The 15,331-nt window shown below is 56.8% G+C and overlaps 2 protein-coding genes and 3 non-coding genes across 5 annotated transcripts; 2 read left to right on the top strand and 3 right to left on the bottom strand.

Annotated features, from left to right (window-relative positions):
• Window positions 1-5,156: 5,156 nt before the first annotated feature.
• Window positions 5,157-7,145, top strand: LBRM_15_0810 (hypothetical protein, unknown function; the record flags this gene model as incomplete). The annotated part of the gene is made up of 1 exon (XM_001563479.1): window positions 5,157-7,145. The coding sequence occupies one exon, from the start codon at window positions 5,157-5,159 to the stop codon at window positions 7,143-7,145; it is 1,989 nt and encodes a 662-aa protein (XP_001563529.1).
• Window positions 7,146-12,627: 5,482 nt separating this feature from the next.
• On the bottom strand, window positions 12,628-13,435 carry LBRM_15_rRNA1. Its single transcript, XR_001182244.1, has one exon. It is a non-coding gene; the product is annotated as a 5S(M5) ribosomal RNA (ribosomal RNA).
• Window positions 12,935-13,006, top strand: LBRM_15_tRNA2. The gene has a single exon. It is a non-coding gene; the product is annotated as a tRNA-Glu (tRNA).
• On the bottom strand, window positions 13,038-13,109 carry LBRM_15_tRNA1. The gene has a single exon. It is a non-coding gene; the product is annotated as a tRNA-Asp (tRNA).
• A 351-nt stretch (window positions 13,436-13,786) lies between the features above and the next one.
• On the bottom strand, window positions 13,787-14,236 carry LBRM_15_0800 (hypothetical protein, unknown function; the record flags this gene model as incomplete). The annotated part of the gene is made up of 1 exon (XM_001563478.1): window positions 13,787-14,236. The coding sequence occupies one exon, from the start codon at window positions 14,234-14,236 to the stop codon at window positions 13,787-13,789; it is 450 nt and encodes a 149-aa protein (XP_001563528.1).
• Between the last annotated feature and the right edge of the window lie 1,095 nt (window positions 14,237-15,331).

Genomic DNA, 15,331 nt, shown 5'->3' with positions numbered 1-15,331 from the left:
TGCAGTGTACGGGGTCCCACGTTGGTCATTCTAGCCGACACAGCCACACGGCTTCACTGCGGAAGGACAACAAAGGGGGCAACCAGAGAGAACGCGTGGGGTGGTGATGGTGGTAAAAACAAGTGTATGGCGTTGCTGTGCTCCTTTTTGTGTGTTTGCATGCATTATTTCTCCTGGTCTCATGTGCGCGCATGCGCGTACGAGAGGGAGCAGGCGGAAAATGTGGACTGCTGGCTGTTGTGTCTGTGAGCGTGTGTGCGTCTTGTTGCGTGAGAGAATGAGAGGTGAGGGTGGAAGAAGACAATCCAGCCTATTTCTCATGTATGCACACACACGCACACACACACACACTCACTTTGCATGACTGCGCCCTCGCAACCCACACGCGCATGTACACATTCGTGCTCCTCTCTATTGTTGCACTCTGTGCAACAGAGGTCTTTTCTTCTCCTTATGCATGAGTCTACAGATATGTATGTATACCTGTGTGTTTCTGGGCGTGCATGTGCTCGGGGAGGGGGAGGGTGGTGACTAGCTTGTGTTTCCCTCTGTGTGTGATGTTGTGGCAGCTCGTAGATGTGTCTTGGTAATGCAAAACACAACCGTGCGAGGCTCAGAGCGTGTCGCGAAACTCGTCAACGAAACTCGGACGAGGATCAGACAAAGTGGATCACCAACGATCACGCTCACATGAAGGTGGACGACGGTGCTGGGCCGAAGGCGAGGTAGGACTGCGTGCAGGCCCCAACGAGCCCCAACGGATTGGACTGGAGCGCTCTCCCCTCCCCCTCCCTCTATGTGCGCCTTCGCGCAATGCCACTCAATGCCTGGCGAAGCGGTGAAGCCTCGCCGCCCCCTCCCTTTATTTTTTCCAGCCCCGGGGCTCTGCAGATGACCATGTGCAAAGGCCAGCCTTTCCCTATGCGTTTTCCTTGCACGATGACACATTTGTGCTTCGACAGGGTACGTTACACTTGTGACACTGACACGTACCCATGTCTTCCTCGTCCTCGGTGCTTAATCCTGTACGGTACTTTCTCATTCCCTCATCACCATTCCGCGTAGCTGTAATCGAGAGGACAACGTAGCGTGCATTGTCCTCCGAATTGTGTTTCAGTCAACGTGTCGCCATGCAGCTCCCCACGTCCCAGCCTGGGAGAAAGCAAGCATTACCGGCGCACCGCTTCGTAGGGTGGTTCTGAGTGGGCGGCACTGTCTACACGGACTGCGCGGCAAGCGCCCTCACCAATAAGCGTAAGCACACTCGCGACGGTGCAAAAAATGTGTTGCGGCCCCTTTTGCGAGCAGCATGATGTCTGCCTGTGGTCTCTCCCAGAAAAGAGATGTTGGAGTTCTGTCTGACCAGAGTCCCGTCGATGTTACTCCTGTCGCTGCATGTGAGACGAGGTCCTGTCCTGGCCGAACGTCGGCTTAAAGGATAGATGAGGCCTGTGTGCGCAGCGAAGACGCGGCGACATTCAATGAGCCCTGGTGACGGGGGACACCCCGGTGCCCGGCACCCCCGCCCTGTGTGGGGAGGCCGCGCACCCCCCACCCCACCCCCGGCGGAGACAGGACCAGGCACCCACGACGCAGCGGCACCGGGCGATGGGGCCTGCGACAGCCCGGGGTAGAGAGTGGGGGGTGACCTCCTGTGGTACGGCTGGGAGTGGACACGTTCGGAGGAAAAAAAAACCTATGCTGTTGCTCTACTCTCTCCCCCCTTTCCGCACCCACTCCCACCTTTCATCGTTTAGCCCTTCACCACACTCACAACACATAAAAGCAGCATAGTTGTGTTGATCATCTGCGTCCCAGAGCGGGATCGTTCTGCAGAGCTCCCTCACTTCTCCCTACCGTCTCCCTCCCTCCCGATTTATCTTCTGTCTCTTTTGCGGAAGGAGTAAACGAGCAACTCTCTGCAGACACTCACACTATAACGTGCACAACGACAACGACAACGACAACGACCCCCTCCCCTCCCTTCCCTTCCTTCAACCTTTTAGAAGGAGCGAAAAGAAAGTGCACAGCAGCGGTGGTAAGGGTGGGGGAGTGGGGTGCATCACCACGGTACGACCCAGACAAACTAAACACAGAGACACACGCGCGCATACGTACACGTGTCCCCTCCTCCCCCCCCTCCCGCAACGCCGGAAGAGGAGAAGGAACATACAAAGAGGAGTTTCTTGTGGGTGTGAAAGCGGGGACAGCGATCCCAGAAATTACGTCTGCCTCTCCACCCCGCCCCCCCCCCTTCCCATCCCTCCTATCCCCTTGGACGAGCAGAACAAGGAGAGAAGAGCAGAGGAATATATATAGCAGAAACCTCAAAAGGAAGGCGGTTGCGAATCCGAAGGTCCGGGGAACTGTTTCTACGCCACACACCGCTCCTTCCCTGATCTCCGTCTTTCTCTGTGGGTGTACGCTTACAGCTCGTTGTGCGGCCAGTGCAGGTGTAGCCATTGTTCATTCATTCATCCATCCTGCCCGCGTCAGAGCAGTGACGACTAGGCCTCGCGAAGGCACTTGAAAAGCGAGCATTTTCAACGCGCAGAAGAGCGCAGCAAAGACGGCAGCAACGACACAAACTTGAAGCCCTTGAAGAAAGCTGCAAAGCTACCAGAAATAAATAAATAAAAAGTCAATCGTGTGAGACTTCGCCAAGCATCCACACACAGACACACACACGAGAGAGAGAGAGAGAAAAGCGGCACCGATACAAAGGCCACCTCGTTGGTGCGCTTCTGCTCTGTTATTCTTTTGCTTTTTTTTTTCCTCTCTGTATTCTTCCTCCGTCCCCGTAAAACAACATCACAGAAGGGCGAGACGCAGACTCAAATACAGACACACAAAGAGCTCCAGACCCACGCCTACGGCTGTGTGCAGCCGCACGCGTGTGTGTGTGTGTGTGTGTGTGTCGCTTCGTGTGTTTGCTTCTCTTTTTCTTTTGCTGGTATTTCCTCTCTTTCATTGTTTTTTATATTCTCCCCCTCTCCTTGTGTGGGTGTGGGTGTTCCCTGACACACCTCCCTCGGCTTGAAAAGGCAACCAAACGCCCGCACGGGCGCACGTCCGTAGGCCACGGAGGTGACGTTGCGGTTATTTATTTTTTGGTGGGGGGCTCTCCCCTTGGTTCTCGCTCCCTGTGTGTATAAATACATGAGTTCTTGCTTTGCTCCATCTTACGCTTCGCTATCTCATTCTTGTCATTATTCTCTACCTGTAGACTCGATCTCTCTGAGAGACTCCTCGCGTTTTCATTCTTCTGTGCAGGTGCCTCTCTCTCTCGGCACACCACCCTCATCTCCATCCCTGATCCCCATTCCTCTTGCTCTCTTGTGTTCTCCCCCCTCTCTCCCCCCCCCGCGCCTTTTCTTTTTCGGTGCTTTTCTTTGTATTTTCCTGTGCCACTCGCATTTCTTTTTGTTCTGGTGTTGCCTTTCTTTGGCTTGTGTGTAGCTGCGCGACGTAAGCGAGCGTTGTAAGGCGATTTCTCTCCTCCCTTTTTCCCTGCCCTCCCCCCCCCCCTCTACGCGATCCTCTATTTTTTACTATCATTACTCGCTCGTTGTTTGTCTTCATGTTTGTGTGTATGTGTGTTATAGCTCTGCGCCGCTCTTCATATCCATCACCTCTCTCTCTATGCGTCACTGCATTGTTCTTATCTTTCGCCTCTTGTTTCCTATCTGTGCCCTTGGATCCTCCTTGTTGCTGTCTCGGGTCTTCGACACGCGCCTTTCTCCAGTCTCTTTGCCTCGTCCTCCTACATCATTCCCCACTACATTTTGTCCTCTCCCTCTTCCACGCCGCCCACATTTGGCCTCTTCCACCATCTTTTTTTTGTTTTTTTTGGCTCTCATCTGTTCCATCAGTACACTTCCCCCTCCCTCCTCCTGTCTCCGTCTCTCTATCGCTAACGCCTTCCCGAGCCACCCCTCCCTCTCTCGTCCCTTTCTTCCCCTACTCCAACTCGCATCGACGTCTTTCCCCTTCCCTGCTTGCTCGATTCATTTTTCTTCTTCTTTTGTGGGGCGCCTGCGCTTCTCTACCATTGTTGGCTCTCTCTCTCTCTCTTCGCTTTTCTCCCCCACAGTGCCCCGCTCCGTCGCACCTCATAGCGCTTCTCTTTCCCACCCACCCACCTTCCCCTTCTCGCCACTTCGCTAATCAGGCTATCTTCCATCTTCGCGTGTGTGTGTGTTGGTATCTCTGTTCATGTGAACACATCACTCCTCCCCCTCCCCTACCCTCTCTTTGTTTGTTCGTCTTGCGTATGGATTTCTATTTGGGGGGCTCTTCTCTGGTTTTTCCTTTCCTTCTCGCGCTTGACCTCTCGCTCTGTGCTTAAAAGGGTCTGTGTGTCTGTGGGTGCGTTGAACGACGAGCACTGCTGCCACTTGTCTCTCTCTTGTCTTCTTCAGTATTCATTTTTTTTTTCGGTCTGCTTGCATCTTCTCTACACTACGTGGTGAATTAGACTCTTTCTTTTCCCTCCACCCCCCCTCCTCCTCCTCCTCTTCCTGCCTCCCCCTCCCCAACATAGTCGCGGAGGAACAGACAGACAGGCAGAAGCGGGTGTGCGTCTGCTGAGCCCACCAACCACCACCCTCTCGCTTTGGGGGCAGTCGGGTATCAGACACGGACTCAAAGACCACTACCTGAGCGCCTGCGTCTCCTCTCTCTTTCGCCTTCTCGAGACCCCTCTCTCTCTCTGACTTCCTTGCTCCCTCCATCAATTCTCGCTTACTTCACCCATCATTATTTCCTCGCTGCTGATCCTTTGCTGTGTGCTGTCGCCCTCTGTGTGTGTGTGTGTCCGTCAGCCCGCGCAGTCGTTACCTTTTGCTTTTCCCTCTTCAAACGCGAAATTGAGAAGAAAAGGGCGAGCGACTCCGAGAGACCAGTGCTACTGTATTTCAGCCCCCCCCCCTCCTGCTGTGCTTTACCGCTGTACGAGGTACTCATCCCCTTCTCTCCCGTGAGAGACCATTCGACCTCCCTGAGCCCTCCGTGTATCCGCTGTGTCTGCGTGTTGGTCTTCTCTCATCGTCATCGAGGCAAAGACAGAAAGTCGAGGACGGTAGTAGGAGCGCCACTCTGAGGTACAAAGAAGGTGAGAAAACACACGCCTCCAAGGGTGTCGTGCAACGCAGGCGATGAGGTCCTTTCTCCACGATGACAGTGGCAACAACAGCATGCCCACCGTCCCGCCCCGGCAGCAGCACCAGCACCCCGCACAGATGCCGATGGCGTCGTCGCAAGAGTACGGACAGTACTCCGTCTCCCCCGGACCATACAACCCCTCTACCGCGGCCATCATCCTTCCTGCTAGTCAGCAACAGCAGCATGGCCTCCAGCAGCGTCCGCTTCAGCAGAACCCGTCCGCAGCGAGCGTGTACACTCTCACCCCGGCGAATCCTGTGAACATTGGGGGCTTCCCCGGTGCACAGTCCCCCTTGACATCCATGCAACACCAACAGCACCACCACGTCGTCCCCTCCCCGTCGAGACACTCGTCCTTGTCCGAGCTGAACAACCCGAGCACGATACAGCTGCATGAACGTCTCCTCGCAGCGGGCGCAGCCCCTGGTGTACCTGGTCTCGTCATAACAGCCCCGATTGTTGTGTCGACGGCGCACCGTCGGCCCAGTGTGCTGAACAGTGGTCACTGCACCAGCAGCTCCCTTCTCCTGGCCCGACGACTCCACCCCGTTTTTGTGGACACGACACCGCCGGTGTCGATCGTGTCGCCCCCCTCTCCACATCAGCAGCAACGCGGAACGACGCCCGTCAGGTCCTTCGTCACGCACCCCCCTCTGGCGCACAGAGCCCCGGCCCAGGTAGCCGCCTATGCCGTCTCTTCAAATTCGCCGTCTGGCTACGGTAGCGACAACATCCGCTCGCCCTTTCAACAGCCGCAGCAGAAGCAACCGCCCTATCCACCCGCCCCCATCCATGGGAGAGTGCCACCCACAGCCCCCGATCCAACGAGCGCGCACGCCCCTTCTTCCCTCGCCTCATCACTATCCCGGTCGCAACAGCAGCAGCAACTGCACTTGCTCTCCGTTGGAGCTAGCGGTGCGGCGCCAGAAGCCCTGGTGTCTTTCGCCACCGCAGCGCCAACCACGGTGACAACGACGAGTCTCAGTGCGTTGGTAGACCTTGACGATGTGCGACACGGATATGAGCGACCCTTTCGCTTCAAAACACTGCCGCCCCCGCCGACGTTTGAGAGCTTTCTCATGCTGTCGGAGACGAACGCGTTCGATCGGGGCTTCTCTCGAGCCACAGCAAGGGGCGAAGAGGTCACGAACAGCAACAGTGTCACGCAGCAGCAGGAAATCGCATGTGCAGGCAGCCACAAAAGTGGCGGAGCTGCTCCAGCGACGGGGCGAGGCAACATGGAGGCGGTGCTGCGAGCGTCTACCAATCCGCGAGGTGAACCCCGCCGGTCTCCCAGCGATTTCGTCTCTTTGAGTGCTGCCGAAGATAATGATGGGGCTTCGGACGGCGCCGCACAGTGCAAAGCAGCCGCAGCGATCAATGAGCCCGACAACAAACGCATGAGCAGCGAGTCGCGTCACAGCACACCAGAGTGGCCTGCCATGGTCGCCCAGTACCACCACGTCCTCGAGCGATGGTGGACGTACATGGTGATTTTCGAGAATAAGCCAGAAGTACGGCAACGGCTGGGCAACCTGCACCAATGTCCATCTTTCGCGGATGCACAGCAGGCGGTAGCAGCTGCAGCCGCAGCCTCCTCCTCACCTGTCGGAGGTGGGTGCGGAACACTTGATGGTGGAGCAACGGACCCCCTCGTAGCGGAGGAAGTTGTGCTGCAGGCCTGGTCGACGCTAGCGCTACAATGGTGGGAAGAGACAAAGCAGCGTCGTCGTCCTCGGCGGAGCCATCGCAGGGCACCGTGCGGAGGACCGCCCCCAACTCGAATGGCCGACGAGGGAGTGGGCGGCAGCAGAAGCGGCAACGAGACTGGCGAAACCGCGTCGTTAGCGAGTGTGAACCCCTACGAACTGCTGAGCGCCGAGGAGGGGCATCTCACCCGATCGCTGCCGCCTGACCACGACGCCCTCCTGCACTTTGACTTTACTATCCAGTCTGCGCTCAGCAGCCCAACGGACAGTTAGCAGATGTGAGCGGAAGACAGGCGAGTGAAGACAATACATTGCTGCCTCCCCACCCCTTTCGGGTGTAATGCTTGCTCCCTAGGTGCATCGCTGTGTTTCAACCCGTTGCGCGATTTGTCGCAGTTGCTCGTGTGTGCGTGCACATCTGTGCTAAGTACGCGTCTATGTGGGCATCTTCCGCCCAGCCACTCAGCAAGCATCCCGGGCCCTTCCCGTACCATAGAACTGCGCTGTTGTCCTCGGGGTCCGTGTGCTCGCGAGCCGCGCCCCCGCCCAGCCCAAACCAGGCGCGCAACATGCCACCACAGCGAGCACCGCTACGCGCAGCGGTGAAGACCATGCGTCGCTTGAGAAAACATAATCGCCCTTTTGCGGTGGCCAAACCCTCCATCAACTGCTGCGCGTCCTCCCCTCACCGCCACCGCGGCGCCCTTTCCTTTTGCCCGCCAACGCTAGCGGAACCAGACCGGGGCCTCCGCGCGCCGCCCAGCTGGTGGGGGGCTCCGGGGAGGCCGGGCGGGGCAGAAAAGCCCACAAACCGAACCACCCCAGCAATAAAAAAACGCCGCGCCACCCACCCCCCGGGCCACAACACGCTATCGGAATCACGCGCGGGGCGCCGTTTTACAACCCCCACCCCCTTCGAAAAAGAGGCGGGAACCCCTGCCCCCCGGTTTACAGAAAAATCCGGGCTTTAAACGGGATCGAAAACAGACGCGCGGGAACCCCGCCGTCCCAGAGCACGCGGGGCCAAAAAGCGCCACCCCTTTTCACGCCGAAGGCGCCCCTCAGAAAAACAAACCCCGACCAGACTTTCTGCACCATAAGCGAGGAAACAAACCAAAGGGACGGGTGGGCACTACCATTATCTTTCGAGAAGCACCCCACGCCATACCACCCGGAAAACTCATGGAAAAGCGCGTTTCGCAAGGAAACCGGCACCGGTGATTTTTGCACAACCATTATGGTTCGTGATTTCTCGAGGATGGCGGGGGTTGCCGCGGCGGGGGGCGCGCTGCCGGCTGGGGGGGGGGGGGCACGCCGGGTAAGAAACCCCCCCCCCCCCGGCGGCCCAAAACCCCCGCGGAACGCACCCCCACCCAAAGAGAAACAGGGGCACCAACCGGAAGAACACCCCTTCATTTTTCCCTCCGTTTGGCGGCTTTCCAAAAAGGCTCTGACGGCGCAAGCCTTCCGCGCTTTTACCGCCAGGGATCCCCCATAATTGTTATGATTTCCTCGGTTTCCCTGCACGAGCCAAAGAGCATTCAGCACACACGTAGGACCCCCTCGTTTCCTTTTGAAATCCCGCAAAGCATGCACACTCGTATCCCCGTAGGCGTTCCCCCCACCATTTCCCTTCTTGCAGCCCCCGTTCTATGTTTTTCGACAGGATGTATCACGTTTCGCTCTGTGAAAAATCCTTCGAATCCGCTACTGCGCCCAGCGTGCTGAATCGCCTCTAAGAGCTTTCGGGTCTATTGACGAGCCTGGACAACAGCATTTCCTTCAATAAATACCCGGAGAGTCCTCGTCTCGCAAGCCGAAAACCCACCAGCACCAAACACTTCTAAGCAGTTCATTTTCCCCAAGGGGAAGGCGCAGAGGTAACGAGACGGGAAAAACACCAGCAAGAAAAACAGGGCTTCCTTTCTCCCCTCCGCCATGATATTAATAAAATGCATCCTTCCTCGCCCGTTTGCTGCCGAAACTTGGGGATCGAGGAGTTCAGGAAATCTCCGCCAGAAAACGAAACAAGCGACAAATACGCTGGCGAGGCGGAAAGCGGCCCCCTGATAAAGCACAATTGCAGACAAGTTTTCCTACCACAGCCACCGGGACCCAGGCCTCCCGACCAAGGGCGCATAGCGAACCGGCCCGCCCCGCCCATTTTCGGAAGGGCCGGAAAACAACCGTTCAATTTCCCCGGCTTCGTATACGGGCAACGCACGCGGCCCTATTGGGAACGCGAAAAGGGAAAGACGCCCCCCACCCGCAGTTGTCTTTTCCCATGCTTTGCGTGGGGTCGCTGTGCCTGGCCCGCCGCTCTTCTTTCCTGGACGCGGTGGCGCACCGCCCCCAAAACACCAGCGGCGGCGGATATGAAGCCGCAAAGGAAGACACAAAAGACGACAAGCGAAAAGAGTTTTTCGCCCACCCAGGACCATTTGCCGTGCCGGTTTCGAAAGCACACCCGTTCGCGATGGCGGCGTGAAAGGTGCCAAGTGCGAGATCGCCGAAAAAGCACCGGTATTTTTCACCGTTCGTCTACGTGTCCGTTTCTTTTTACACTCGAACGATCCAATCAACAGGATTTGTCTCCATGCAGCTGGTGTTTTTGAGGAATCAGGGGTCACGAAATGGGTTTTTCTCATTCGGTACCCCGCCTCCTTTTTTCCATAGGCGTGTCGCTGTTTCGTGTCGGCCACTTTTTGTGTTTTTGTCTCCCGAAAGTTTGCCCTAACTTCGCTGAGTGCATTCATCGAAGATTGTGTCCTCCGCCTATTGGTTGGGGTTGGAAACCCTCAGCTTTCTTCTCTCCCTTAATTTGTCCGAGGATGGGGCACGACCTTTTTGATTTCCGCGAAGCGGAAGGCCGTCGCAAAGCCTTTCCCCCCTAAAGGTGGCCACCGTGGAATTAAAGTGCGCCACAGAAACGGCGCAGAAAAGTATGCGGCACTATTTCGCCGCCTTCGCGCCGCAGACACGCGTGTAAAAAGCATCGCCCCTCCCCGACACTTTGTTTGTTCCTAAAAAGCCTTTCGGGATGAGAGGAACGAAACGACATTGGGGGCGCCCCTGCTTGTGATGAAGGGTCGGTGTTTTTAGAATACGGCCCCTTTCCCCGGCGCAAAAAGTTATCGCGAGGACGGCCCATGCCCTGCGAACTTCCAACTTTGCGGTGGCTGGGTAGGCCTTTTTGGAACCCCCTTGGCCACGGCGCCGTTCCCGCCGGCAGGGAGGGTGTGGGCGGGTGTTTTTGTTTCCGGGCGGCCCCCGGGAATGGGCCCCCACCAACACCCCGCGCGGGGACCCTGGAAACACCCCCACGCGCATACCGGAGCCGCGCGTTCGCGCGGGGTGAACCCCACGGCATTGGTTTGTCTTTGGATAATTCACGCTTTGTGGCGGAGGGAGGCCTTGTTATTACAAAACGCATCGCGCCGGCGGGCGCCCCCGCCGGCCGCCTTAGAGCACCCCACGCCACAGCCTCGGCGGGCGGCGCTCGCGTCACTAGGCACCGCGCGGCCGCCAAAATACAGCCACCCAATCAATTTAGCACGACTCCAAAGCGGACCATCACTGGGGCCTTTTGCCCTCTTGCTAGCAACCGCAGGGCAGAGAGCATTCCTATGCTCAGTGGTCTTTGGAAGCTCGCCTTTGCCATTGCGGGGACTGTGCCGAGAGAAGGGCGGTTTGTTCTTCACGCGGCCGATGGCCAATCCCCTCCGGCCTCCCTAGGAGGAGGTCCTTTGCGCCAAACCTCTGCTGTTGAGCGAAATCTGGTATTGCTCACTATTCTTGGTGAGCAACGGGTGGGGAATTCACCCCCGGCGTTCGTATGCATTCGCGCAGGGATTCCTTGCGACGGGTTGGCCAACACGGCTGCGGTTGAAGGGACTTCCAAAGATTACTATGCCCCGCCAAAAATCAAGACCCTCTGCATCATTGGCCTTCGCCCCTTCCTTAAAAGAGGGCTGGTTGGAAAATGGGGGTCGCGGTTGGGGGGGGGGGGGGTCGCTTCTGCTCGTGTGGGGATCGGTCTTCCGACCTGCCCCTCCCCGGCCTTTCGGGGGAGGCAGGGTTAGGGAAAATTTGCTGTGGCGAACAGCCCGCTTCGGTGGGCTATTCTGGGATACGGAAAATGCGAAAATTGCTGTCGTTGGCGAAATCTATCGCAGCGAAGGCTGCGGCGTGGCGCGGTACGCTGACAACGGGGAATGGGGAGCCAAGAAATCTTTGGACTCGAAGGGTTCCGGAAACATGCACATAGCGCGGAATCGCCGCAAGCGACTTCCAGGTGTTACAAAACCACGTAACATCCACACGTGGTGAACAGCCCCTGCTGTTGGATGGGGTGTACGCGTGTCCGTTCTGTGGCTGCACGTCCCCCTTAAGAATAAGTAGGGAAAACCATGTGATACGGTGTCCCCTCAACCTTCGCGCGTGCCGAGGGAGGGCGTGGCGCCGCGTTGGGCGTTCTCTTGTCCGGTCCCAAATTGAACCACCAACCCTGTTCCTGAGGAGAACGGGTCGATCAGCCACGTGCTTTTGTGTCTTGCTCTTTCTGAGTGCTTCGCACGAAGCGCAATCACGGCTGGAATGATCAGTCGTAAGCTTTTCTGGTGCTTTCTTCGCCCGAAGCGGCTCATTCGATTCGTGGAGGCCGCGTGGGCTATCAACCCCATCGCTTCCCTCAAAACGCTGGGACGAATAGAAAAAAAAAAATGAGGACGAGAATCTTGTATTTCCGTTCTTTGTTGTTGCTTTCCGGGGCTTCTTGGGAGGGGGGGGGATTTGTTGTTCGTGGGGGCGTGGCGCCGCGGACCCTGCGCCGCGACGTCTTAAAAAACACGGGCGGCTGTTGTTATTTCGGAACTCGCTCCCAGAGGGTTCTTTTGGCGCGAAGCGTCTTTGGTGTGTGTGAGGTCCCGCCCCCGTCTTTTAAAGAGTTGCCGGGGCTTCTGGGGCGGCTGGGAGGGGTCTCCTGCCCTTGATCGGGGTGTCGTGCGGGGTTTTCGTTTTTTTTTTTTTGTTTCGGGCGGGGTCAAAACTTCTTTGTTTCGCTTCTAAAAACCTGTTGTGGGATAGGGTGCCCTTTTCGTGGCCCGCTGGGCACCGGCTAAGGGGCTTCCGTGCCGTAGGGCGGCGGCGCCGGCTGTTTTCGCCCCGCCGCAGGCACGCCAATTTTGCGCCCAGCTCCTCGGTTGTTCAAGCTGGATTTTTATGGCGCGCACGGAAAAAAGGGTGGCGCGCAGGTTTCGGCCACCGCTGCTGCTTGAACTGTGGTATGGATTCTGGGGTTGCTCATGTTTCCCCAAAACGGGGCGGTGTTTCGGGCGTAACGATGATCAACGCGCACCCCGCCCCAATAAATTCCCTTGGTGTTTCCGGGCTTCGGGGCTGCCCCAGGCTCGCGTGTATGCAGTGAAGCGGCGTACATGACAGTCGCATTTTCGCAGGGGGGGGGGCGTGGATGGTGTTCTGGCATAGGCGCCCCAATCAGGGAACCCAGCGGAGGTGCTCTCATGAGAAATGTGCCGCGGATTTTCATTTGTGGTTGTTGCTGTGGGTTTTTTTTTGGCGGCGAAAACCTCTCGGGGTTTTGGCGGCTTGTGCTGCGTGATGCTCTAGCGGTGGCGTTTTCTTAGCCCGGGGCCCCCCAAATGGTTGTTTCCCCCCCCCCCCCAGTTGTGACGGAGTTCCAAAAGTTGTGTTTGGAGTTCCTCTGGTTATTATTATTTTATTTTATTATATTTTTCTGTCTGGTGGTCTTGCTGGGAGGGGTCTGGGGCGTCGGCGGGCGGCAGGGGCAGAGGGGCCGGTTCGCGGGCCCCCGTCCGGGTTTCTCAGCTGGGGCGAAGTGAAAGAAAGCGAAAAAGAGCACGACACGTAAGGTTCCCGAGCCAACACCGACATCAGCACTAAGCCTGTGAGTGCTTTTCGCAAATCGGGCGGGATGTGGTGTTTTCTCCTTGGCATGGTCGTGCTCACAGCACCCTCGGGTCACGGTGACTAGGAGGAGAGCTTCACTAGGGAACACCATCAAGTGCCCACGGGACTTCGAATCCGATGTGGTATAGTGGATAGAACAAGCGGCTCTCACCCGCTAGACCCGGGTTCGATCCCCGGCATCGGAATTTTCCTCCTCATAACGTCACACCCGAAAAGCTTCCCGGCCGGGAATTGAACCCGGGTCACCCGCGTGACAGGCGGGTATACTAACCACTATACTACCGAGAACTGAAAGCCAATTATGGACACATGAGGGTATTTGAAGGATGACGGAGTGTTCCGAAGGATTGTCGGACCGGGTTTCCTAGGAAGGTCGTGGGGGTGCCGCTCTCGCGGGAGGGCTTTGGACCAACACTCGCGTGTGCTGGAAGCGCTTTTGGTGAAACCCACGGCCATAGCGGTGCGTGCCTGTGCTCGAATGGGGTGTGCACGCGAGCACATCAGTGCACTCATTTTTATCTCTGAGGAGGTTCGCGTCTCTAGGGAGTTCAGAGGAGGAGGGGGATCGGAAAACTAAAGTCATGACTAGAGGAAATGAGGGAGGAGAGCTTGTACAGGCAGCGCCTGATGCACATGGTCGCGTACGTAGTCGCACACACAAACGGCAGGCGGTGTGTATGTGTAAGATGGAACAGAATGAATGGCTTTCCGTGCCTCGTTTTTTTCCCTCGTGACGCTGACCCACGCCGCGGCTGAAGGGGGGAGAGGAGGGGAGGAATAGGGAGAGGCGCGCAGGCGGGGGACCACCTGTGGTGTAAAAAAGAAACCAAAGCGAAGGTTTTGAGTGGTTTAGTGTGTTCGTGTGCAGGAGAGGGCGAGGTGCTTTAGACGACTCAAAAGAAAAAACGAAAACGCAGAGAAAAAACACGGGGCTTTTCCAAGTTGGTTCCTCTGCTTCCACAAACTCACGCGCTTGCCGTCACCGTCTTGTTCGCCTTGACACTCGATGCACGTACAGCACCCATGAGGACGTTATAGAAGTAACCAAAGCCGACGCTCATGAAGATGTGGCCCACTCCGGCGGTCCACGAGATGAGACGGCTATTCTGATCCTTTCCCACGACGGTCAGGGTGCCGTGGATCATCATCATCATGAGCGTAATGCCGAGACCGATATTGTATGTAACGTAGAACTTCTTGTAGTTCTTCTGCTTAGTGAGGGCAAAGGACTTCTCCAGCAAAAGAACAAACAGGAAAAAAAAGCTGCCGAGGGCGAAGCAGTGGGTGTGCATGACACGAAGCTGCGAGGTGCCGTTGCTCACATACTTGAGGTGCCTCGTGAGCTCGCGCCAGTACACACCAGAGGCCAAGCCAAAGATAGTGTAGTTCATACTGGCACGGACAAGTTTCTCCATCTTGATCTAGGGAAAAGCCGTGGCGGGGAGGGACAGTGTAGCTGTATGACTTTGTTATTGTGCTACGCACGGGAAACGGATGTTGTTCTGAAATGTGCTTCGATCCGGAATGGGTGGGTAGGGGTGGTGGTCGTCAGCAGAGAAGGCGCGCGTGTCGACAGGAGAGCACCGTAGCGGAACAGGGAAGGGTGACCAATAGAAGGAAAGAAAGGAGGTGTTCGCCTAAGAAAAAACGAAATAAATGATGTCTGCATCCATGATGACTCTCTGCTCCTCAACGACACAGCCGCCCAACGTGTGTGTGTGTGTGTGCACGCACGGCAAAGAGAGTAAGTGAGCGCGCAACATACAGCCGCACGCATTCCCTTCACTGTCTACCTTACAAGGGGGAATTAAATGAACAACACTCAAACTAGTCCCCCCCCCCCACCAAGAACGCATCTCTACGACCACTTCCTTGAACTCCTGAGGCTCATAAAGAGAAGAGAGAAGGACATGACAGGCGAACACGCACGCACGCGATGGTGAAGCGTCGAGATGAGGGGGGGAGGATTAGAGGGACGTGTTCTGTGACTGTGCTGCTCACTTACACCTACATCTACACACAGGCCAGCAGCGATAGAACTCTCTTTACCACACTAGTTGGTGTTGCTGAGCACTCCACGGACGTCTTCAAAGGTTTTCAGACCCCACATCTCGGCTCCTTACATGCACAACACAGCAGGGACTAGTGGCGGCGGTATGCTGTGGTGCACATTTGGCCAAACCAACCACCTCCACAAGGGGGGGGGGGAAAGCAGAAAAGGCAGCAGAGGAAAACAGCCACACAGTGGGCGCACAGGCCACAACGGCAACAACAAAGGAGAAGCCAAAGAGAGAAGCGAGGGCGAATACCCCCACACACACACACACAAGGGTGGCATGCCGAGCTGAAGGCTGGAGAGACTTGTTAAGACACACACGGAGGAACAGAGCCAACAAAGGAGAATAGTAAACAAAATGAGGCGCAGGTAGTTTCAAAAAACTCAACATCAAAGAGAGAACGCGGGGCAGCCAAGCGCAGAGACGCGTACAGATCATTTCTTCACGTCTACT

Source organism: Leishmania braziliensis, chromosome 15 (genome assembly GCF_000002845.2).
Source record: "Leishmania braziliensis MHOM/BR/75/M2904 complete genome, chromosome 15".
Lineage (NCBI taxonomy): Eukaryota > Euglenozoa > Kinetoplastea > Trypanosomatida > Trypanosomatidae > Leishmania > Leishmania braziliensis.
This window is presented reverse-complemented; position numbering and strand designations above follow the sequence as displayed.